This window comes from Triturus cristatus, chromosome 4_1 (assembly GCF_964204655.1).
Source record: "Triturus cristatus chromosome 4_1, aTriCri1.1, whole genome shotgun sequence".
Taxonomy (NCBI): domain Eukaryota; kingdom Metazoa; phylum Chordata; class Amphibia; order Caudata; family Salamandridae; genus Triturus; species Triturus cristatus.
In genome coordinates this window covers 215,768,714-215,795,167 of record NC_140585.1, presented here as the reverse complement: position 1 = coordinate 215,795,167, position 26,454 = coordinate 215,768,714, and the positions used below count along the sequence as shown (strand labels likewise).

General features: G+C 46.1%; 1 protein-coding gene across 1 annotated transcript in view; it reads right to left on the bottom strand.

Annotated features, from left to right (window-relative positions):
- LOC146854094 (C-type lectin domain family 19 member A-like) overlaps positions 1-26,454 on the bottom strand; it is a 74,576-nt gene that overhangs the window by 14,927 nt on the left and 33,195 nt on the right. The window contains exons 5-6 of the mRNA XM_085651009.1: positions 24,734-24,848; positions 22,635-22,707 (exon numbers count right to left, since the gene is read on the bottom strand). Coding sequence (XP_085507135.1) covers positions 22,635-22,707; positions 24,734-24,848 — 188 coding nt within the window. The remainder of the gene's footprint in view (positions 1-22,634; positions 22,708-24,733; positions 24,849-26,454) is intronic.

Sequence of the window (26,454 nt, the reverse complement as noted above, 5' to 3'; positions counted from 1 at the left end):
GGCATTTAGGTTGTAAATGAGAGAGCACCTTACTCCTGCCCCTATCTTTTCCACTGGATGCCAGTGAAAGCTTTCATTCTGTTCAGGTCCTTGTGCTAGGGATATAGATCTATTTTCTCTCCAACTAGCTCTGTTTCAAGTATGCAATTTTATCTATATCAGTCACTGTGTTCTCTTAGGTCACAGAACAAATTGCATGATCCCTAGTGCTTGCCATATTATGCTGGGAGGCCAAACGTTTTCTACAATAGCTGCATGAGAATTGAAGTCTCAGCTAAAACATGCTTTGGACTACCACAGATTTATACAGGAGCGCAAAACCTGGTTATTAAAAAGATATTTATTGAATTTCTTTTCAGTATGATTGTGATTGAGAGGTTTTACTAAAGTAATGTAAAACTTAACAAATCGAACTTTCAAATGTAACTCCCCACCTAATTGTACACCATGATTAAAAGTACAAATACAACTATTTTAAAGAAACCAAATGTTTCCAAATATTAAATGGAAAGCAACGTTTCCTTTAAAGAACTTGATTTTGTATCAGCCCCTTGCTCGTGATTGATTAGCTTTATTGTCTATACCAATTAGAAGTTCCTTTTCAAATCCTCTCTACTCTTTACTATCCTTTTGATTGAAAGCGTGATATCCTGTACACGTAAGTAGGATTTTTTTATTTTATGGGTTTTATTGCAGGACAGGGGCACGTTTCCTGATATATACATATTAATAACCTGTAATTACTATTGATTTATGATTTATGTAAACAAGTACTTAAAATGTACAGTGAACACAGTGAGGTAAGAGTTCAAAATAACCCTGTATTAAATTCACTTGGAAAAACTTGATACATCAACTGAACAATATTAGGGCGCAGTAGCCATCCTGGCTGCTACTGCTGTGAGTAAATTACTATGGTGGCAAATCGTCGTGGAGGGCAAGGACTTAACTCCTGATTCTCCCCTGTATGTCATGGTATCACTGGAAGGTCCAGTGGGAACCTCAACCTGGCTGACCTGCCCATAACTCAAAGTGCAAGTACTGTGTGGGGCAGGGGCCACAGGCAGGTAGGGTGGACAAGATATTAACATGCATAGAAAAAAACAGGGCCATGCAGGCCACTACTCTGCAGAGCCGCCCTTGCAACCCTCCATGGGAAGGGATTGAAAGGGTCTCACCATTTTGAGACAAGACATTAATTGCACTATGGCTAGTGTGACAAGCAATTCACCCACACACTTTTCTAACTTATAACACTCTCTTTTGATTCCACTGACTTTACTCCCATTCTGTCAATAAGCCATTACATGACATGTAAAATAATATAAACTGTTTTATGTTTTTTTTATATTATTTCTTTGTCTTTCAATAAATTAGTTTCAATGTGGCATACATACGGATAAGAAAGGACAGATACTGGTCCAATCTAGGAGCTGTCTAATACAAGTTTTGATGTATGAACATACTATTGCCTGATGGAAACATTTACATGGGAATCTACAACACGAGATTTAACACTATCAGGGAAAATATATTCAGAACAGTGGTCAGTTTGAATACTTGAAGCCTTGAAAAAGCCCTGTGGGCGAAACGCACGTCGGCTGTGCTTGAAGTTGGCACCACATTTGGCGAATAAAATATTCAATACAACATTGTTATCAAAACTGGATATTTGTTTACTTTTCTATATGAACTTTACAACTTACGGACAATTTGCAAGGAAATGAACAAAATAGAACATTAGACTATGGTGGTGTGCACCGTGGCTTGTCTATTAGATCACTCCATAAAACACCTCTTTTTTATTTAGTAATGGAGCAGGAAGGTACATTTTTTTTTTATTTGTATTGTCGGTTTCTTTTGGTCTAGTCTACAGAGAGATTTCGCTGTCAGTTGTTGAAGACCTATTGTCTCCAATACAATAGATAAAACAAACAATGGGCTTTGGGCCAGTCCTTAGTCATGTTTGGCTAAGTTTATGATCTATCGCAGTTAGATGCTTCTGAGTCATTAGCGTGCCTTTATAGTCTTGTGTTTGTCCCACCTCCGGAGAATTTCATTTATACTTCCCTTTCATTGTATGAGTTTCCACTTCTGTTGTTAAGGGACTATTTTTTCATTTGACTTTTAGTTCTCAATGACTTTCCTATGTCTCGCTCTTGACATGGTGACTTTCCAATATCTTGCTCTCTGACATCCCAGTATGCTCAGCACTAACCTACACCCCTACTCACTCATCCATTTCAATCTTACCCCGGCATTGTTTCTTGTTTAATTCATTGTGCAAGGGTCTTGTTGATTCACACTGCTGTCAAGTTGTTTGCGACTCTCTCATCATTGTTTTCCACTCCTGCCCCTCTGGTTCAATTTAGATTTATTTTAATGAAGAGCAGATTTCATCTGATCCAATTGATTTTTTTTTGCCCTTTCGTAATGTGCATTCTGTTTTTCCTAAACAAACAGTGGCAAAACCAGGAGCTTGCTTTAAAGGCGAGGCAGATTGGCAGATCCTATCCTTTTTTCTGTTTTAACCATTTTGCCAGAGAGCATTTTTTCTAAAAGAACACTTTTCATTTATTTGAATAATGATCGTATCAAGCCTTGACATTCTGCAAAGTGTATATAAAAATGTTTGTTTTAGAGTTCAGCTGATTTATTTGTCATGCTGCTTTTAGACGTAGTGTCATTTGATTCTTTAAATACCTTACCTAATCATTAATTCTTAACTTTATTTTCTGCTTTAGGAAAAAAATAGTTTGCATGTTAGGCATTACTTGATAATCTGGAATGCAAAAATGTGTGGTACGTTGTTGTTAAAAGCCCAGTTACAAAGTAAGGAGGTATCTGAGGTAATTCCACTATTTGTAATGCAAAGAAATCATCACTTATTACAACGAGGAACAAGATTTGATATCTTTTGGGTGCGCTTCCCACTCATGTGGTAATGACTGTGATGAGGAAGACTGAATGTAACGGTGTTGTTACTTTCGAATCACTTTTCTCTGTTGTGGTTTCTCTTCAAAGGAAATTCTGTTTCTTTTTCTGAAGCTATTTCTTTGGTTTGGTTTTTTTATACTGACATTATCCTATTATAAATTAATTTTCTGTCTGCCAAGGACAGAATTATAGAAGCAATAAAGATATTGTAAGATAAGATGGTGAAAACTTTTTAAGTAACACATTGGAGAATGCAGTAAATTCCATAGAATAAACAATGAAAAGGAGGCTATATTTCCAGGGAGAAACGACCCTGCATTAAAGGTGCCAACAAATGATCACTCAATATAAACCTTAGATGCCAAGAATCCACATGCAATGGCCTAGAGTGCAAATAACTAAAAGTAGAACTTCCTGAATTGTCAAATCAAGATAAAATTCCTCCAGAATTCAGAATATTTGAGCCTTGTGGAATTGTCTTGAGGCCCAAATGAGACTATTCTGAGGAAAAGAAACAGACAGAAATTCAGAGAGGCAGCAAAGGGAAAACACACAGAAGTAGTTTAGCATACTTATGGGTGTTTGTGTAGTGCTTATGCTGTTTTGCAGCTGCTCTACAGCTCTCGTGCTGTAAATCAGTGTCTGCAAACAACAACATTTGAAAAAACCTCCTTAAATCTCTTGGCATTATACATAACCCATAATTCGGAGTGGTACACATGATTGCTATCCCTAAACTCAGATTCTTGGGGAACATTGCAGAAATGTATAGTTCCATTACTCCCAAACCCTATTCATTACATGTTTTACAATCAAGTGATGTGGGGTTCATGCACAGTGAAAACACACTATAAACCTGATAAGGAAGATAACTGATAAGGCTACCAGAGTTGCTTTATGAGTCACCACTGACACCAGGCTTTAGGCATCAACTGCCGTCCTGTAACATAGCACCCTATATTCCAATCGCCCCCAAGATTCCACCTGCACTATTCCAACTGAAACTCCAAACTCCACGACTATCGTTAAGCTCAAAATATCCCCCTCCCTACAAAATAATAATCAACAACAATACTACAGAAATAAAACAAAATGGGAAAACATTCACAAATGGAGAATCCAAAATCTGACACTCAGTTACAAGAGGAAAAATAACATGGAGTAAAACACTTACGATAACAGTTACACATGTAACTGTTCTACTATAAGAAATCCACAATAAGAAATCCTCTTGTAAAATACGAACACGCTAACAGTGGCATAACATTGAACTGGCATCATCGAAGTGTAGAAGAAATACAATAACTCTAGAATACAATTATGGTCAGAACTAGTTCAATGCCCATTCATTACATAATAGTTAAATTTGGATGGCAAGGATTTATCCCGTACTGGCTTGAAATGCCCCTCTGAATCTGGCACACCACCTCTTCCATGGGTGTGACTGGTACTTAAACCTTTCCACACATAATCAGCCATGACATCAGGAACAGTCATACTTTTGTTCTATATATTACCTATCTCTAGCACCACAACATGGTCTATGATCTCTTTGACTCTGACCAGTACTGAGAACTTTGGATGACCTTTATTAAAAAGATTGGCTTTCTTGACTGTCCCCCAGTGCCCCTCTTTAACCTGTAGTGCTCTCCAAGAACCCTCAACTGTACTATATTTCTTTTGCACCATACTTCTTATGATTGCTACCCATTCTTGTTTATTCATAGCCATAACTTTTCTACCCATCTACCCCTTATTCAATATCTAACCCGCTATCGTCCCCCTCAGCAATAACAAAGGTGAAATTCCAGTACTCATGTGAGGTGTTGCGCTGATTGTCCAAAGCATGTCTCTGATACCTTCTTTCCAATCCACCCAGTTGACTAGTGCCAATTGTAACTGATCTTTAACTGTGGAATTAAATCATTCTACTAACCCATTGCTGCGAGGATAATATAATGAGTATCTGATGTGCTTGATTCCTACTGTCAGTTTCCAGCTGCTCTGGGTAGCCTTCCATAACAAACACAATGACCGTTGTAGTGTTCACTGTTTACACAAACTATAAGTCAGACCTTTTTGACATATAATCTGTTAGGACCAAAACATAGTTCGGAGTAGCACCACAAATGGCCAGTGGCTCAGTGTTGTCCAATGCTAACTTGCTCAATAGTACATTGTTGCATTGCACTGACGTGACAGGTACAGGGACAATTACTTGTGCTTTGTAGCTCAAAACACTTGCATAACCCTTTCACATGATGTTCAATGTCCATGTCCACACCCCACTACCAAAGTCTACCCTTACTCTTCTTTTGGTTGTATGCATGCTTAAATGGCCTTTATGTGCAAGATTTAATATCTTACTGCAAAGACCACAAGGCACAACCAAAAGCTCACATCAGCACATCACTCTTTTACTTCTAGACAATTCCTCTGAAACTCTCCACAAGGGAATTAGGGTTTCTCACATTGCCCTAGTACTGGGTCATGTACTTGACAAATACTGCACAACCTCTTCCAAACCCTCATTATCCAAACATGTATTATTCCACTCCCCCTCTGAAAGTGAGCTATTCAATGCTGCATCTATTGCACACACAAGTTCCATGTCCTCAGAGTTCTGATCACCTTCTTGGAATTGATCATCCAAGGAGTACCTATATAAACAGTCAGCAGCAAAGTTAGCCACCCCAGGAACATATTGCAACTTATATTGGAATGCCTAAAATTGTTTTTGCCATTTGGCAATGTGTGGAGTTGCCCTACCACCACATTTGTTTTTGAACAATTCTACCAGTGGCTTCTGGTTGGTTCTAAAAAAAATCATTGCAACAGATAAAGTTCTTACAGTACTGGATACCCTGTCACATTGCCAAAGCTTCTTTCTCATTGGTAGAGTAATTGTATTTAGCACCCCATAAGGCACTTAAAGCTATTTCTTTATTTCATGAGGACAGCCCCTAAGCTATCAGTACTTCCATCAGTGGTAGTGATACACACACCACCAGTGTTAAAATGCTTTAGAGGACCAGCTGCAATAATATCCTGCTTGTTGGAATAAACGGCCATATCACACTCCATGTCCCACAAGAATCTAGCATTTGTGTTTTTTTCAATGGAATGCATAGGCACACTGTTTTGGCAGTAAAATTATCAACAAACTTTAAATATTATTGGATGGGCCCCAAGAATGCTCTTAATTGTTCTTTGCCTTTAGTTGCAGACACATCCTCAATTATTTATAAGATCTCAAAATAAGCCTCTACTCGCTTGCCAGACATATGGTGTCGCAAGTACTCTACTTGTGGTTGACTGAATTTGCATTTATCCCACCCTAATGTAAGTCCACTATTTCTGATTATTTTCAATGCATCATTTAGCCTTAAATCATGTTCCTTCTAATTTGTACAATACACACATTTGTTTGCTGGAAATACACTACACCAAGCATATTGTTAAATAAATTCCCCATCAACCTCTGAAATACAGCTGAGGCAAAAGCTATACCGAACGGCATGCGCACATAATGTCTCGATTCCTTGCACAGTTCCATTTGGTGGTAGGCTGCTGACATATTTAGGGATGTAGAAACATCAGCCCCTTCAAGAGTGGTAAACATTTCATTAATTTTTGAGAGAGTGTGCCGATCCACCCAAATATTTTTATTCAAGTCACACAGATCCACACATGCGCAGACTTGTCAACTTTGCACACTAGAACTGTGTGGGAAAGCCACTCAGATCCCTCCATTGGCTCGATTAAACCTAACACACATAATCTTACCAACTCTTCTTTCTATTCCTTCCTAAAAACTCAAGGCACCTTACGTACTTTGTGAACAACCGGGCAAGCATTCTTCTTCAGAACAGTTTGATGCTAAAACACTTTCAACTTTCCCAAATCATTTGTGAAAACACACTGGGACACTGAACAACCCACTTGCAATTATGCATCAACAATACACTTTAGCATTTAGTTTATTCTTTTTCTTTGACTTGCTTGTTCCTTGAAATTACTTGTTCTGGATGATTGGGGTCAAGTACAATATCTAGCTCCCCTTGCTCATCCCAACCTAAAAGGTTTGATCAATTTTCCATCACATATATTGTACATTGTCTGGAGTTGTGCTCGAATTCAATATTGTCCGGAAATGTACCCAAACTTCCACTCCTTCTCCCCCACACCTAAAGATTTCTATTTGGGATGTTTCAAGTTGAATATTAAGATACTTTAAAGTCGTCTATATACACAAACGTGTTAGACCTGGCACCTTGGCGTGAGTTTCCCTTCCACTTTTTGATGGTGTGCCTCGATTGTTTTGCTGGTGTTGTCCGCTCAGGGCACTGCGCCACGGCCAATCCGTGCCGCAGTGCAAGTGCTCCCTACGTAAAGTGTACCTGTAATTGATGTTCACGATTGGTTTATTGGATTCACTGTCAGTCCCCAGTAAAGTGCACCGGGGGTGCCAGGGCTTGTGAATGCCAATGCTGCTGGTGGGCTTGCAGCGCTGGTTGCGCCACCCACGGAAGCGGCCTTGTAAAGTGTGTCTAGGGTCTGCCACCGCAGACCCTGTGCGCGGTCCGGGACCGTCGCGCTGACTGCGCAAGTGCCCCCACTTGCCAGTCCCTAAACCTTCCCTTACCTACATATTAGCCACCCCTCTGGTAGGCCCAAGGGCAGGGTGCATTGTAGGTATAAGGTAGGACATGCCCTGATGTGGGTGGCATGTCTTAGTAGTGAATTACCGCCCTTTTCGTTCTTCACTATTGAAGGCTACCTGCTCTCCGTAGGCCAGAATGGGCTGCCGGGATCGCGCCAACGCCGCGACCCCGGTGGACTCAGAGAGCATGGTAGAGTGTCGAGTTTAGTATGCCTGAACTCAGGATGATAAAATATTTCTTGTAGTCAAGTTTATTTTAGTATCCTGGGTTTGTAAATACTACTTTTAGAAAGTTAGTATTTACTGACCTGACCATCTCAGTCCGCCTCTGCTGTGTGTGTGCGTGTGTGTTCTGCCCAGCAACAGTGAGGAGCAGGGTGGGGGGATCCCCAGAGACAGGTTGGCTGCCAGGTGGTGGGGAGAGAGATTGCACCAGGATGGGTGGGAGGAGTACACCTTGACTCTTGAATAGACCTGTGCTCTGCCACCACAAAGCCGGCGCCACCCCCTGTGGGGCGGCTGATGTCTCTGCCCTGCTGCTGAAAGGAAAGAGCAGAGTCACCATAACAAAGTGCTCCAGAACTGGACTGAGCCAGGCCTAGGCCCCCTGGCGCTAAAGAACAAAAGAATCATGGTATAAAAGTAGGAGCCTGGCTCCTAAGAAATCAGAATCCTGTTTACCACAAAGAACCTCTGCCCGACTAGAAGGAGAAGGAGACGCTGGAGGAGCTGGCCTGCTGCCTGCCTTGCTGAGAAAGGAGAGGAAGAGACTATTGAAAAGACTTTGCTACTTTGTGCTTGAACATTCTCCAAGGGCTTGATCTGAGCTTGCCCCCTGAACTGAACCCCAGGACCAGTGGGTTCTCTGTGCTTCTTGCTCGTCCTCCAATTCGAGCCGTGTGTGCATCCCGCTGGAAAAGAGACTGCGCCCCTCATCGCCCCTCCTAGGGCCGTGACACTCAGAAGCTCGCCTGCCGCAATCCCGTGAGAGCCCCGCTCCGTCCGGAGCCGCTCTCTGTCCCCGGGCCCGGCCGCCTGCACCCCTGTCACCGCCTGCCATTGGAGTGCGCTGAACGCGCTATCACCCCTCCTGCCGGAAGCCGTCCTACGACTGCGATCCACGCCGGGTCATCCAGCTGCACTGACGGTGCCCTGTGACCCCGCTTCGCTATCCCCGGACATCTCAGGCCGCGCCGCCCCCGCTGTGGAGACCCTCCTGCACCGCCGTGCTAACGGGTCGCGGGCCGCGCCTGCCTACTTGCCCACACCTGCTGATTGAGGACCCAAGAACACTTCCCGAAGTCGAGAGTCGCACCGACTGTGCCGACTCTCCACATCACGAAAGAAGTTCCAGTATCGGGCTCGGGGCCCGCAACGCCTTATTTCCCCGTTCGCAGGAGCCGATCCCTGTGAGTACTGGAACTACAAGTAAAAGAAACTACGAACTATCCATTTGACTCTACGAAGCCAAGAACATTTGCCTGCTGTATAACCTGGTGGCCTAGCGAAAACGTTATTGGTCTTGTGATAAGTCTGCTGAGATATATATACCTTATTTTTACATAAAGAAACGTATTTTTATATATATCCAAGTCTGGTGTCCGTTTCTGGGGGGATTAATGTATTTACTGTGTGTATGATTGTAAGTGCTTAACCAACAACGCCTGAGGAATCGCCTTGGCTGCTCACGCCACGCACCTAGAGGGTGAGCAAGGGTCATTCGCGAGGGGTTATCCTGCGCCCTGACGTGGAGGAGAGGGTTCCTGCTTGACACAAGGGCAACCTTGCGCCAACCAGAGATCCCCGACTCTAACATTGGTGGCAGCGGTGGGATTTCGGATTTGCACTTGTAATTTACATACAGTGAATTATTAATCACCAGATAGTGAGAGCAGACCAAATAACGCAGCCACAGGTTTTCATTTTTGGAACTTTGTTGAGACATCTGCCATTACTGCAACCATGCCTGGCTCACACTCCGCTGGAAGAGCACTCTCTGTGATTTCTGGAATAGATGAGGTGGATTGGGAGAGACTGGAAGGCTACACGATAGAGCAATTGAAAGGCTACAGTGTAAAATTCCGAGTCCCCCATGCTGGATTCAAGAGGAGAACCCAGTACGCCAAGGCGCTGAGAGCCTGGAAGGAGTCACGAGACCCACGGAATGCGGGGGACATCGTTCCGCCCGACAACCTTGAGGAGCCCAGCAGAGTCCGGTCGCCAGAGGAGCTGGCAGACAGGGCAGCAGACAGGGCGCATGCAATGGAGATGGCAAAGTTGGCAGGACAAATGGAAATGGAAAAGCAGAAGTTGGCCCTGGAGGCACAACAACGCCAAATGGATCATGATATCAGATTGAAGGAGTTGGAGCTGAAGGCGAAAAGTTTGGACACCGCTCCTTCTGGTGGCAGCACTCCACCAGTGCAGGTAGAGTCCAAGGTGTACATCCCCAAAGATGTAGTAAAGGAGTATTTTAGAAAGGATGACATAGGGCAGTGGTTTAGGGCCTACGAGGTGGCCATGTCCTCACACCGGGTCCCTGAGAAAGACTGGGGAGCGGGGTTGTGGGGGAGGTTCCTTGCTGAAGGGCGTGACACACTGTTAGATTTACCCTTAGACGTCCAGACCTCATACCCCCATATGAAGGAAGCTTTAATGACCAGGTATGGGTTAACTCCGGAGCTATATAGACAGCGGTTCAGGGAGACGAAGAAGATCCCTGAGAGTACGTATGTGGAGTATGTGACCTTTTTCTGCAGAGCGCTGGATGGTTGGGTGAAGGGTAGCAAAGTGAACGATTATCAAGGGCTGCTTGATTTAATTGCATGGGAGCACTTGTCCAGTCAATGTTTTCCTGAGCTACGCCAGCACCTGATTGATAGCAAGCTGTCCAACCCGAGGAAGCTTGCTGAGGAGGCGGACCGCTGGCTCAGCACCAGGGTCCACAAGGGTCAAGTGGGAGACTCCGCCAAAGGTGGGCAGGGTCCCCAGCAGAAGAGTGGGGGGGACAAGGGTAAACAGAAGGGGTTCCAAAAAGGCCCCCAAAGTAATTCCCAAGGGAACCAGCAGAAGGGTTCTCAGCCTCCCTCACCCCCGCAGCAGAACGGGGCCCCGACAGGTAGACCTGTTCCAAAGGGGCCCTTCAATTGTTATAGGTGTGGTGACCCGGGTCACATTGCCTCTGATCCTAAGTGTCGCCTGTTTGGTAAGACCGCACCCACTGGTGCTCCACCCCGGCAAGTAGCTAGTGTTAACTTTGGGGAGGAAGTAGCAGTCCAGGAGGGTGGGGGTCCCGGGCAGATGACCCTAGTCTCGCTAGGAGACAGTGAGATGGTCCCTGTAACCTACCTGCCCTCTAACACTAAGAAATATGGGCAGGTGGTGACCATCAATGGAAGGAAGGTGGAGGCTCTTAGAGATACAGGAGCCAGCGTGACCTCGGTGAGGCAACACCTGGTGTCTCAAGAGCAGATTGTACCCAATGCCTACTGTAGGGTTGTCAATGCTGACAACGTAGAGAGTCGTTGTCCAATGGCTCAAGTTCCCTTTGAGTGGGGGGAGGTTTCTGGTACTCTACAAGTCGCTGTGAGAACTGACATGCCTGTAGACTGTCTGCTAGGAAACGACCTGGAGAGCTCCCCCTGGGAAAAGGTGGAGAAGACCACGCATCTGAGGATGGTGGGTCTACCCGACTGGGCGTGCGTGACCACCCGGTCCATGGCAGCCAGTAGGGGTGTTGAGAGGGTCCTGGAGCCTGAGGGAGAGGTCCAGGAACCGGCCTTAGGGAGAAGGCGCAGGAGGCGCGGGAAACCGGCCCCCGAAGTTCCCACGGCCCAGGAGGAAGTAGACCCTGAGGGGGATGCTCTGGAGCCTACCGGGGAACAGATTGCCGAACTGGGAGATCTGCCTGAGCTGACCCATTGGCAGCAAGAAGGAGGTCCCTCCAGGGAGGAATTCTGCAGGGAGCAGAAAGAATGCCCTTCTCTCGTGGGTATGCGGCAACAGGCTGCAGACCAGGCCACTGGTGCTCAGGCCAAAACACACTACGTGTACTGGGAGAGTGACCTCCTGTATTCCGAGCCTAAGGCTGCTGAACCTGGGTCAGCCCGTGTGCTGGTGGTACCCCAGAAGTTCAGAACCTTCCTACTGGGGCTGGCTCACGATGTGCCGTTAGCAGGACATTTGGGGATGGACAAGACCTATGACAGGCTTGTCACCCACTTTTACTGGCCCCAAATGCACAAGAATTCCGATTCCTACTGCAGAACCTGTCAGACTTGCCAGGCAAGTGGTAAGAGCGGGGGGAAGCACAAGGCTCCTCTGCAACCTTTCCCTGTGGTCGGTACGCCATTCCAACGAGTGGGTATTGACATTGTGGGGCCTCTGGACCCCAAGACAGCCCTGGGCAACAGGTTCATCCTGGTCTTGGTGGACCATGCCACCCGGTACCCTGAAGCCATCCCTCTGAGGACAGTGACGGCCCCCGTGGTGGGACGGGCACTGATGGGAATTTTCTCCCGAGTGGGATTCCCTCTAGAGGTGGTGAGCGACAGGGGGACCAATTTCATATCCACATATATGAAATCCCTGTGGAAGGAGTGTGGGGTAACTTACAAGTTCACCACTCCTTACCACCCCCAAGGAAACGGGTTGGTTGAGAGATTCAACCGAACCCTCAAAGGCATGATCATGGGCCTGGACGGTCCAATGAGGCGTAAGTGGGACGTCCTCTTGCCATGCCTGCTCTTCGCTTACCGAGAGGTGCCGCAGAAGGCTCTAGGATTCAGCCCCTTTGAGCTTCTGTATGGTCACCCGGTAAGAGGACCTCTGAGTTTGGTGAAGGAAGGCTGGGAGCAATCTCCCAGGAAACCTCCCCAGAATGTATATAGTTACATGCTGGCCTTCCGAAACCAGACTCGGCGTTTCAGGCAACTTGCTGAGGCAAATCTGGAAGCCAGCCAGGAGGAAATGAAGCGGTGGTACGACCGGAATGCCACTCTGGTAGAGCTTCAACCTGGACAAAAGGTGTGGGTCTTGGCCCCAGTGGAGCCGTGTGCACTTCAGGATAAGTGGACAGGTCCATTTGAGGTTGTGGAGCGCAAAAGTCCTATCACCTACTTGGTGGACATGCAGACTCCCAGGAACCCTTTGAGGGTCCTACATGTTAACCGCCTTAAGCCCCACTTAGAGAGGACCGAAGTGGGCATGCTGCTGGCCACTGATGATGGAATGGAGGAGGAGACCGAGCCTCTCCCTGACCTCTTAGTGGCCTCTGAGAAAGATGGGTCAGTGGATGGAGTTAACCTCTCACCCACCCTGACGCCCGAACAACAGGAAGACTGCCGCCACTTGCTGGGACAGTTTTCCGACCGATTCTCCCTGGTTCCTGGTGTCACAGATTGGTGCGTCCATGATGTGGACACAGGAGACAGCTTACCTGTGAAGCACAAGGCTTACAGGGTAACTGACAGGGTCCGAGCTTGCATCAAGGAGGAGGTCTCCAAAATGCTTGCGCTAGGGGTGGTTGAGTCCTCCAGCAGTCCTTGGTCCAGCCCCGTGGTCTTGGTCCCCAAAGCTGCTGCGCCGGGAGCCACACCCGAACTCCGGTTCTGTGTGGACTACAGAGGACTCAATTCAGTCACGAAGACTGACGCGCACCCCATCCCCAGAGCTGATGAGCTCATTGATCGGCTGGGGGCTGCCCGGTTCCTCAGTACGTTTGATTTAACGTCTGGGTACTGGCAGATCGCCTTGACCGATGGGGCCAAAGAGAGGTCAGCATTCTCTACACCAGATGGGCACTTCCAGTTCCGAGTCATGCCATTTGGGATGAAGAATGCCCCTGCCACCTTCCAGAGGTTGGTCAACCAGGTACTGGTTGGGCTGGATGCGTTCAGTGCCGCCTACCTGGATGACATCGCAGTGTTCAGTGCCACCTGGCCTGAACACCTGCGCCACCTCTGGGAAGTGTTGATGGCGCTGCGCCGAGCAGGCCTCACGATCAAGGCAAGCAAGTGCCAGATCGGGCAGGGTTCCGTGGTGTACTTGGGACACCAAGTGGGGAGTGGCAAGGTGGCACCCTTGCAACCCAAAATCGAAACCATCCTGGCTTGGGAACCCCCCAAGACGCAGACCGCAGTGAGGGCCTTCCTGGGGCTCACTGGGTACTACAGGAGGTTTGTCAAGGGCTATGGAACGATCGTTGCCCCCTTGACAGAGCTGACTTCGAAGAAGCAGCCCAGGAACGTGATTTGGACTGACACCTGTCAGAAAGCTTTCGACACCCTGAAGACGGCCATGTGCACGGCGCCCGTGCTCTTGGCCCCTGACTTCTCCAAGGAATTCCTAGTCCAGACAGACGCTTCAGAGCATGGTGTAGGGGCTGTTCTTTCACAGATGACTGAGGAGGGCTGGGACCAACCCGTAGCCTTCATCAGTAGGAGGTTACTTCCACGGGAAAGTAGGTGGAGTGCAATTGAGCGAGAAGCATTTGCTGTGGTCTGGGCGCTGAAGAAGCTAAGACCCTACTTGTTTGGGTCTCACTTCCGGGTTCAGACGGACCACAGGCCCCTCAGATGGTTGATGCAAATGAGGGGTGAAAACCCGAAGCTGTTGAGGTGGTCCATCTCCCTACAGGGTATGGACTTTACGGTGGAACACCGTCCTGGTACAGATCACGCCAACGCTGACGGTCTGTCCAGGTATTTCCGCCTTAGTGACGAGGAACCCCCTGGGCAAGGGTAGTTCTCCCCACATTTCAGCTGGAGGGGACACGTGTTAGACCTGGCACCTTGGCGTGAGTTTCCCTTCCACTTTTTGATGGTGTGCCTCGATTGTTTTGCTGGTGTTGTCCGCTCAGGGCACTGCGCCACGGCCAATCCGTGCCGCAGTGCAAGTGCTCCCTACGTAAAGTGTACCTGTAATTGATGTTCACGATTGGTTTATTGGATTCACTGTCAGTCCCCAGTAAAGTGCACCGGGGGTGCCAGGGCTTGTGAATGCCAATGCTGCTGGTGGGCTTGCAGCGCTGGTTGCGCCACCCACGGAAGCGGCCTTGTAAAGTGTGTCTAGGGTCTGCCACCGCAGACCCTGTGCGCGGTCCGGGACCGTCGCGCTGACTGCGCAAGTGCCCCCACTTGCCAGTCCCTAAACCTTCCCTTACCTACATATTAGCCACCCCTCTGGTAGGCCCAAGGGCAGGGTGCATTGTAGGTATAAGGTAGGACATGCCCTGATGTGGGTGGCATGTCTTAGTAGTGAATTACCGCCCTTTTCGTTCTTCACTATTGAAGGCTACCTGCTCTCCGTAGGCCAGAATGGGCTGCCGGGATCGCGCCAACGCCGCGACCCCGGTGGACTCAGAGAGCATGGTAGAGTGTCGAGTTTAGTATGCCTGAACTCAGGATGATAAAATATTTCTTGTAGTCAAGTTTATTTTAGTATCCTGGGTTTGTAAATACTACTTTTAGAAAGTTAGTATTTACTGACCTGACCATCTCAGTCCGCCTCTGCTGTGTGTGTGCGTGTGTGTTCTGCCCAGCAACAGTGAGGAGCAGGGTGGGGGGATCCCCAGAGACAGGTTGGCTGCCAGGTGGTGGGGAGAGAGATTGCACCAGGATGGGTGGGAGGAGTACACCTTGACTCTTGAATAGACCTGTGCTCTGCCACCACAAAGCCGGCGCCACCCCCTGTGGGGCGGCTGATGTCTCTGCCCTGCTGCTGAAAGGAAAGAGCAGAGTCACCATAACAAAGTGCTCCAGAACTGGACTGAGCCAGGCCTAGGCCCCCTGGCGCTAAAGAACAAAAGAATCATGGTATAAAAGTAGGAGCCTGGCTCCTAAGAAATCAGAATCCTGTTTACCACAAAGAACCTCTGCCCGACTAGAAGGAGAAGGAGACGCTGGAGGAGCTGGCCTGCTGCCTGCCTTGCTGAGAAAGGAGAGGAAGAGACTATTGAAAAGACTTTGCTACTTTGTGCTTGAACATTCTCCAAGGGCTTGATCTGAGCTTGCCCCCTGAACTGAACCCCAGGACCAGTGGGTTCTCTGTGCTTCTTGCTCGTCCTCCAATTCGAGCCGTGTGTGCATCCCGCTGGAAAAGAGACTGCGCCCCTCATCGCCCCTCCTAGGGCCGTGACACTCAGAAGCTCGCCTGCCGCAATCCCGTGAGAGCCCCGCTCCGTCCGGAGCCGCTCTCTGTCCCCGGGCCCGGCCGCCTGCACCCCTGTCACCGCCTGCCATTGGAGTGCGCTGAACGCGCTATCACCCCTCCTGCCGGAAGCCGTCCTACGACTGCGATCCACGCCGGGTCATCCAGCTGCACTGACGGTGCCCTGTGACCCCGCTTCGCTATCCCCGGACATCTCAGGCCGCGCCGCCCCCGCTGTGGAGACCCTCCTGCACCGCCGTGCTAACGGGTCGCGGGCCGCGCCTGCCTACTTGCCCACACCTGCTGATTGAGGACCCAAGAACACTTCCCGAAGTCGAGAGTCGCACCGACTGTGCCGACTCTCCACATCACGAAAGAAGTTCCAGTATCGGGCTCGGGGCCCGCAACGCCTTATTTCCCCGTTCGCAGGAGCCGATCCCTGTGAGTACTGGAACTACAAGTAAAAGAAACTACGAACTATCCATTTGACTCTACGAAGCCAAGAACATTTGCCTGCTGTATAACCTGGTGGCCTAGCGAAAACGTTATTGGTCTTGTGATAAGTCTGCTGAGATATATATACCTTATTTTTACATAAAGAAACGTATTTTTATATATATCCAAGTCTGGTGTCCGTTTCTGGGGGGATTAATGTATTTACTGTGTGTATGATTGTAAGTGCTTAACCAACAACGCCTGAGGAATCGCCTTGGCTGCTCACGCCACGCACCTAGAGGGTGAGCAAGGGTCATTCGCGAGGGGTTATCCTGCGCCCTGACGTGGAGGAGAGGGTTCCTGCTTGACACAAGGGCAACCTTGCGCCAACCAGAGATCCCCGACTCTAACAAAACGTATAAGGGGAACCAGAATCAGCCATTGCTTTGATCTTCCTACCATTCACCAATATGCCACAATGAGGTGGCTTTCTTTTCCTCAATGACCCTAAAAAAGCAACTTATACGACTGTACCTTCCTCATCTTCAGGTGGGATAATGTCAACATGAAGTTTCATCAGACTCAGACTCCACATCATCCACTGCATTCACCTTTTAACCCTTTTGATTCATGACCGATTTCCATACCTGGGCATAATGCACTTGCCACATTTAAAACATGACTCCCCTATGTTGGGACAACTCTTGCTTTTACTTAAATTATTCTTGTTCCCGGAACAAAAACAAGTTTGTTTGACTCTTCCCCCAACACACATTTTTCATGCACTGCAACAATCTGGGGTGACTGATTGTCAACATGTTCACTCTCTCATGCCTTTCAGACTGTTTCACTATTAAATTCACTTCATGCATACTAGCAAATACACTCATCTTGTTGACACAGTATTCAGAATGGTCAATACTTCTGGCAATAGTAAGTGCTTTTTCTCAATCTGGATCTTCAATAGATAACAGTTTCTCTTGGATGTTCCTAATGTTAGTTTTTCAATAAGCTGATCACCATATTTTAATCTTTACATTCCCAGTAATTACACGTAGTTCACAATGCTGCCACAAAGTCATCAACTGGTTCACCAGGAAGTTGTGACCGTTGTAAGAACTTGCGCCTTTTAAAACCATGTTTTTCTTTGGGTTAAACGTTTTGTCCATAGTTTTCATAGAAGAAAGGTATTCATCGACAACTTAATTAGCACCCTCATCCCCATTGTTAGCCCCTGTATGTACATTCGCAACTGCTAAGAGGAGAGTTTTTAACACACTTCTGCCTTTAGGCCCTAGTTTATCAACCATTAAAACCTTATTTTTCTTTGAAGTGAAACTGTCACCATGAATCGGCTCTAAATATGCCTCAAACGCCTTCCTCCATTGTTCCCAACAGAGTGGAAGGGTACCAGCCACTGCCAGAAACGGTGATGGTGCTGCAGTTTTGCTCATGATTAACCAAATATAACCATAGAAACCACCTTGGGTGAGTTGCTGCCGCCAGGAAATCTGGTGTGCCTATCACCATTAATGCAGGCACAAAGGTGGAGTAAAAATAGGTGTCCTTGTCGCCGGAAAACGTGGGTGAATTAATGCTTCTTATACTTCTTTGTAAGAATTATGGTGTACCTATCAGAGTTAAAGGAGGCACAAATGTAAAATATGAATAAGAAATATTCAATATATTTTTTAGGTTTTGACTACGCTTGTGAAATTTATTGTATCAAATATATCTTAAAAGGGGCTTACGTTCCACCCTTACTTCTCATTCATTGCTGTACTTGCCACTTACTTTTCCTCAGTTTCTGTTTATTGTTGCAGACTATTTCCTGCTCTTACCTTGATATTTCTCGTATCAGTTTCCCATAGCCCAGGTACTACTTTCCATCTACCTTAGTGGTTGGAACTTCTTTTATTAGCTTTGCCTGCACAGTGTTTACTGAAGGCTTTTATCTAATGGTCTTGTGTCAGCATGCATTCCTAGTTTGTTTGAAAGCTGCACGTTTTTTTGTTTCTCTGACACTTTTTAAGCAATGTTTTCATTTTGTTTGTCTGACTAATTTTATTTTTAATAACCTAGTGTCAGCATTCATGTCTAGCATGCTTGTTTAATTAAGGCTTTTGAGACAGCTAAAGCTGTTTCCCGGTTATTCTTTGAGCTCTGACCACTCCGCGAACACATTCCACTGCCAAGAGTCACCCGGCCTGTGCTTGCATCAAAGTCGCATCACCTCCTATGGCCTGTCCCTCTGCAGTCTTGTCTTTATGCGCTCTTTTATTGTATGCACTCAATAATTCCACCAAGATGTGATGGTTCTCAGGCAATGAATTTAGTTAGCCACTGTTGGCCCGGGTTGCCATGGTGACTAGTATTGCATTGTTGCGGCATTGCGGGGCTGGAATATACTCTGCCTTGCAACCCAGTTACATGGTGCCATACGCAATCCCTCATGTGTTATGGAGGGCAGAGTGAGCAGCGTGAAGTTTGCAATGTTGATTGATGCTATGTGACAGATCGCTCTGTCCAGGCCAAACCAAGTGCACACAAAAAAGCCCCAAAGTACCGGCCAGCTATGTCAACTACTTGAACTCCAGGGCCTGGACGGACATGATGCAAGCAGTCCTGTCCACCATGACTACACTAGTAGATGTCCAGCTGTGAAATAAAAGAACAGAAGGTCAGGCCTCTGAAAATGTCTCACCCTCTCCTCCCCCTGCCAATTATAACCAGCAGAAGACCTGCTTAGCTTTAGCATGGTTAACCCACAGCCAAAGAAGACAAGGTCAAAACTAGCTGCCTCGCAGACTGTGTCAGACACTAATGTGGGAAGGCACTTCTTGGCAGAAGTCAGGTGAGTCTGGCACTGACTTTCTCTCACAATTACAGTCTGCTTTTTATCCTCTCATAGACACCTGATTAAGCACCATTTGACCCTTCCATTTCAGGTGCCTGACAGAGTTTTAAGATCCTACTTTTAGAGCTTCTCATTGTTGAAAATTGATTATTTTTCAAGGGCAGACACTCAAGAATGTCCCTATCCTACTGCTCTCTAACAGCACTGTATTAAGGGAGAGTCTGTTGTAGTAGGTAAGGGTGGACGAGGCAGTGTTCTCTACAGCTTAAAAGGGGTATGTGCCGTCCTGCTCCTCCTTTCATCATTCTGGTGGAGCCAGTATTTTATAATGTGCAGAGTACCTTCATTAATAGCCCTGTGACACATGTCCTCCTTTTTAGGTTTCGCCTGCACAGTGATTGTGCTGTGCTTGCAAAATCTGTTGTTGAATGAAAACATTCTTAAAAGGTGCTTACAGATCGCCCTTTACTTACCTTTACTTACAATTGGCTGTCTCCCACCTCACGCACATCCTTGCTAAATATTGGTCAGGGCCTCCTCCTCGCCTCCGTTTTTCCCCCTTGGCTTCGAGTCTTGGTCCTGCCATGGAGTCTGGCCCAAGTACTGCTTCCAGTGGTCAAAGTCCTTTCAAAGAAGGTAACTTTTTTTTTTAACTTTTCGAGGCCTCTCCTCCTCACCACTTTCCCCGATCTCTGTTATTTTCAAACCCACCCGCTGACATTTGTTCTTATAAAACCCACCCCTCACTCTCCTTAACCCACCCTCCTGCTTCCTTTGTTTATAAACCACCACCTCTCTTGCTTTTCTGTTATTTCTAACCAAGCAGTGTCTCCCACATCTCTACCCGCTCTCTATTGTGTTTCACACCCTCCTCCCCCGTGTCTCACCCCTGCGCTGTTACACCATAGCGTGGGCTGCTGATTTTTTCTTCACTTACACAAGGGGAACAAACACATCTTTTATAATTAGTTTTCGGTAAAGGCATGAGCACACTAGATAAAAGTCAAGAATGGTCACTATATTCAATTAAACTGCATTTCCTGGGGATATATTAAGAACTATTGATCTGATCATTGTTTAATTTGTTTATTGTGTTCACTAGCATATATAAAGCTTAGTGTCTTCTATTTTTGTAAGAGCAAGCCACTGATGAAGTGTGTTGCCCGAAATGCATTGGGCACATTTATGTTTATGAACAAAAATGTTTAAAACATATAATCAGAATGGATTCTATGAGAGGAATCAGAACATAATTCAGGGAATGAAAAATTAAATGAAATAAAAATTTCACTTGATTACCTGGATACAAATTCATGAACAAACTTTCTTGATCGTGGTTTGGGGATGCTCCCTAGGGACTGGGGCCAGCACTACTATCACTAGCTTATTATTAAAATCACATAGGTGAAACATATTGCATTTACCAAAGCTTGTTTTTCCTTCCTTTACCTTTAAATGGCCGTTGATGACAATCTGTTCACAATTCAATTTTTTTGTTTGTAAATGCCCAGTCAAAAATGGCTGGCAAAATATCTCCAAAATTAAAGATGGCCGTTCGATTTGGAAATTGCGAAGACCAAACTAAAATGGTCATCAGAACTCAACATCAGTCAGGAAACGTTCCCAATGCTGTAAAATGGCCGGCGAGCATAATGTTTGTTGCATTAAGTGTGCGCACTAGGACTTTGAAATGGCCTCTAACAGCAGTGCATGCACCGTGCGTCGTGTCACCTGTAATCCATTCCTGGGAAGCACTGACGTTTGCCCGAAACCTGCCCGGATATACACCTCAGGCACATAGGACACATGCAGTGCTGTGAAGAATCAGCCGGCAACGGATGGACGGCACACAGCTTGACAACACTTAGCTCAGCAAGGAAATCATGATGTCAGAGATGCCGACCTTGGAAGGCTCGATTGGACCACCGCAGTGTCCATATATGCTGAACTCTGTGCTGCTGACGCTCGTCGCCACTCGAAAAGGAAGACTACTGGTAAAGGGACCGGAGGTGCTTTATTAGTCACCAGCGACACCAGGCTCCAGGCAGCAACTACCGTCCTGGAACACTGCACCTTACATTCCAATTGCCCCAAGATTCCACCCACAACATTCAAACTCTAACCTCAAACCCCATCACAGTAGTTAAACCCAACAAAACCATGGCTCAATTGTTGGCTATGGGTATCTTGAGTTTCCGTACACAAAACAAACATTGTAATCTGTGTGATCATAGAAGTGTATTGGATGAAATGGCATGTGATTTTGCTGGAGCTGACTTCTGGGTAAATTTTACTGAACTTGCTGCCCATTTCTCGCCTTTCTCCACTTGTCATTTAGTCAATTAGTTTATTATAGAATAATATGCTATAAAAACAAAAAGTAAATATAGAGTCATCACCAGCGACATAACACGATCTGCATAGCAGACATATTTCGATCCCCAAGATAAAAACTCTTTACAGTACAAATCATTTTACAACAGTTCAGCACATCAATTAAAAAAAATGGCAAGTACAATATATAGAAATTCACAATCAAAAATAGAACGAGACCTTAGTGATTGGTAAAATTTGTAAAAACCTAAAGGGCGCCCTGCGGTTAGTTAATCTTTATGTTTTTTAGAAGTAGTTTGAGGTGCTTAACGTGACCTAAATATAAAAACTAGCAAGGAAAAACACTGGGTTGCGCCTGTCATTTCCGGTGAGACTCTGTCAATAAGTTGCCCTTGCTGCCTGAATTCCTACAGTCGGTTCCCTGTCGCTAATGCCGACCCAAGATGTGAAAGCTGTTCCCCCCACAGATGGCAGGTGAGACTAAATGCATATCTGTCTCTCCCTGATGGTTCAGTCATCTACAGCGTGCCAGGGCCTGTATTACAACTAGGGGGCACTTTCCCTGTTTGCGCCATGGCACAACTTTAAATAGGTTTGTTATCAGCAAACAAGGAAAGTATGCTTCATTATAGTAAACGCTCTGCTTTAATCAGCCGCTTTCTGTTTCATTGTGCAAACGGCACGAATCTGGAGTTTAGTGAAGAGACAGAGCTCCCCCTGCAGGCGGGTTCAGTGTAGGACTGCACCAATATACAAGGGGATTTCTTGCAGGGATCTATGGGCCCTTTCCCCCCATCCAGAGGGCTCACTTCATCTTTTTGTGGCGAACTTTCAGTCTACCTCTTGACAGCTTCTTTGCCCGTGAGTCCACGTTCATTACACAGCACAAGGGTAGAGGCAAACAGATTCCCTCCTTTGCACCGGGCAACACCCCTATGCAAATGAGGGAGTGCCCTCTCGAGATAGCCCTGGTGCTACATGTGCGTCAGGGCTATCAGTATTACAGAAGGGTCTGCACAAACTCTGTAATACCAAAGTGCCCAGTGGACGCACAAAATGGGCGCATACGTCTGTTGTGCCCCAAGGGCACTTTGTGTAATATGGCTCCAGCCCCAGTCTGATATCTCTATGACAAATGCAACTACTTCAATAGGCTCTTGGATTGTAGGTGACATTTTGACACATGGAGGCATCACAGGGCCTTTCAGAGCCCCACTGTGCAATATATGTGCAACTAAATGCAGAAAGCAGGAGCTTTACCTGTTTCCCTGGATGTATTTACAAACAAAAGGAAAGTGGCACTCCTTGGGATAGTCATTCCAGGTAATGTTCCCTGAAAAATAAAGAATATATGATATCATGTACAAATCATACACGAAGAACGCACAATGCATTGTATATTTTTATTGCTTTGCTAGATCTGGAAGATTGTATATTTTATATTTACATGCTATGATGTAAAGTTCTCTTTCATGAAGTATATTAGACTCACATCTTGTGTTCACTGCGGCCCAGAGGAAAGGTGAACCGCATAACCAACCTGGCGGATTCTGTGGAGTCGCGATGGTTGTGCTCCTTACCATCGCCCATATATGAAGAGCCCAACATTTGTTTTCCTGCCTAAGATGGGGAAACATCTTGAGGTCTCATGTTAACTAGTGCACCAAATTACCTACCTATTCCACCTCAAGCAAGAAGGGTTGTTTGGAGATGGCACTAAGATGATAAGTGAATGGGATAAAATACTTCCTAATGCTATATGCAAAAAACAATAGCTCCCTGAGATGCCCAAAGAAAGACCGAAATTTAGCAGCGATATCCCAAAAATGCTTGTTACATATGCACATTCTGGTATTTGTTGCTGATTACAATTAATATGTAATACGAATTTTGTCGTACAGACACCATAGTGAGCCATTGTTGCCAGGATATATGGTTTACCCAGGGCTCCTCGGATCCATGGGTTATGGGCTTATCTTTTAATATTACTATTACTATCTGTTTTTATGTAGCACTTTATTCCGCACCTCTGCAGTTAAGTGCAACAAGCAACCCAGGACCCGTTTTGCCATAATTGCGACTCTTCCGTCGTGGCTACCTTAGTTCCAGTGTCAGAGTGAGCAAGGAACCCTCTTCTAGGCATACACTTGGCGACTTAGGCTCTTACATTGAATACACAAAGGTTGGTGGGAGGCTGCTTGCAATAATTCTAACCACTGGCAGTAGCTCCGAAGCACTCCAAATCTTCATTCTTTTACCCACCATGCCCCCTCGGACTCTAGCTTGGCAGTTCGGGCTAAACTGTTCCTATTGTAGCAAAGGCGGATTTGCAAATCGCAAATCTGGCTTCAAACGGAGATGTTATGGGGAGCAACAAAACGATGAGTTGGGGTGCTGCAACTCCGAGCGATTGCCAGTGGCTAGACTTAATTCAAGCATTCCTCCCATCAACTTTTGCGTGTTTGATATTACAAAATGGTTGTCTTTTGCCTCTGTAAGCCCAGGCCGGCTTTGCTTTTCATGCTCAGGGCTCACTGGTTCAAGATGGCTGGCCTATAGTGGCTCACTATATTTGTGATTTTCTCCTATCCCTATCAGTATCTGCAGAATTTGCAAGCTGCTGCTCACTGAACCCATAACACATTGAAACCAGTACTGTTTACATTGTATGCTTGGCCAGAGCAGTTCCTGGGAAGTAAAAGAATGCATTTCAAGGTCCTGTTCCATTACGTCCACCAGCATTCATTTATTTTAGAAAATCTGTTAAATCATTTAAGTGTAGTCAGTAGTACAATGTTCTATTTTTGTATGTGCCTCCCTGCTCAACTCCTACTATGCGTATAATCCTGTGATTTCATTTCACTTCAATTTCAGGCTATTCCTTTTCTGAATCTTTGAACTGTTTCTCCTCGTTAATATTGTGGTCCAGGTAGTAAGTTCATGTTATGGTGTGCAGTGCCTAGATTCTGGCATCTATGTATTACAGATAATATGCCATATAATGCAATAGAGCAATCAAGGTTTTACTAAGGGGATCATTCTTGCTTTTATTTAATAAAAATACAGTCTGCAAACAATATCATAAATCGCCATTCAAAAAATGTGCACCTTGCAAAATTGATGTTACAATGAGGTTTCCTATCAACCCAAGCATTATAGGTTGACCACTTGGATATGAAGTACTCAACAATTGTTTTCTATAACCAGTTCAGCTGCTATGGGCTGATAAACCATTTCCTCTCAGTAAATGCCCTGTAACTTCTGGATCAACTTTGCTGTTTGGGTCTGGCCTTACAAAGCATTGACGTGGGCGACCAGTGGCACATTTCTCTAGTGGAGTGCAGTAAATATCCACTCACCATTCTGAATGTACCAAGAGCCAATGTAGTGTTCATTGGTGGGGCTGTCTGGTTGGCCCACTGCCCATCCTGTAAATATCATCTTGGATCCATCGGTCCACATATGTTCCTCGTGCTTTGAAAAATGGATAATAACACATTGTGATCAATGAGATGTGACAACTAAACACCCGGACTATTGAAGGTACAGCAGAAGATCATTTGACGACTGGCTTAGTAAGTGGCCTTAATGACTGTTATAGATGTGAGGAAAGTAGATTCAAAGTGTAGGATTCAGGTCCATGAGTAGTTAATTCAGAAGTCAGGAGTGTGTCAAAAGCAAGATATACCTCCTCTACATGAATCTAGCCCACAGAAAGTGCTACGTGAACACTCCACATTCTTTCTTTATTTCACCTGCAGCTTTATGCGCTTAAAAGGCTATTTGCAGAATTAAAACAGGGGAGGTTTCTTCTTTGGGGAGTGTCACTCCCCCACTCCTGCTTTTTTCATTAACTCATAAGGGCTTACCCAGTGCAGTGGGTGTTCTGTTGAGCATGTATTCTAATCATGGGCAGGGAGTGGCCAAACGTGCTGATTTGCAGGCAGCAGGTATTCAGTTAAGTGTGCATGTGTGGTTGGACAGGTTTCAAAGGGTGGCTGACCAGACATGCGCACTTTAATCCTGCTGAGTCAGTGCTGATAAGGAGCCAGGGGGAACACAGTACAGCTCCCTTGGTCTCCTTTGGAGCCCTGGGTTCTCCTGCTCCCACCAATCCTTGTGTTGTTCTCATGCTCTTTACTATAAACTAATATAACGCCACACCCTCGCCCTCTGATGTGCATACTGGGACATCAACGGATTCCAACCACCCAAGTGTTACTAATCCCGGTTTATGTCTGTATTTTATGTCAAGCTATTTTGCATAATATCAGGAGGAAACTCTAAGAAATCTTTATGTTGAAGGAATATTCTTTTCTTTTGTAAGTAGCTTATCACAGGTATTACACGTGGTTTGAGGGTTCTGGAAAGTTAGAGAAACACAAAGCGCTGGATGGTACTGCCTTTTTACACCGTGTTATTACGAGGAACACAGTGTCAGACCTTATTTTAATGGTAGCAATTCACCATGGCCTGGAAAACTGATGTTCTATCCACAACAACAAGATAAAACCAAGTCATCCCCAGCGGGCTCGACTATGGCAACCCACTCTAGGCTGGCACTACCACCGAACTCACGCAAAGACTCCAGACCATCCAGAACACAGCAGCCAGTCTGATTCTCAACCTCCCAAAGAGGACACCCATCACCTAGCACTGAAAGACCTCCACTGTCTCCCAGTACAGAAGAGATGCCAGTCCACCCATACCTTACAAAGTCCTCCACAATCAAGGACATGAATACTTGAACCACTGCCTGATCTTCCACCATCCAACCAGAAACCTTAGCTCCACACACTTTTTCCTTGTCCAGACACTGCATATCCACTGCAGCCACTCAGGAGGGCGCTCCTTCTCCTACCTTGCCACCAAAGCCTGGAACGCCCTCCACCTCTGCACCTCACCCTCACTGAACCACTTCAGGAAGGTACTCAGGGGCTCATTTATGAGCCCCTGCGTCACTTTTGCGCCACCGGTGCGTCACTTTTTGTGACGCACCAGTGGCTTAAAACATTCGCCATGTAGCACCATATTTACGAAGTGACGCATCTAGGTAGATGCGTCACTTCGTAAACCCCTG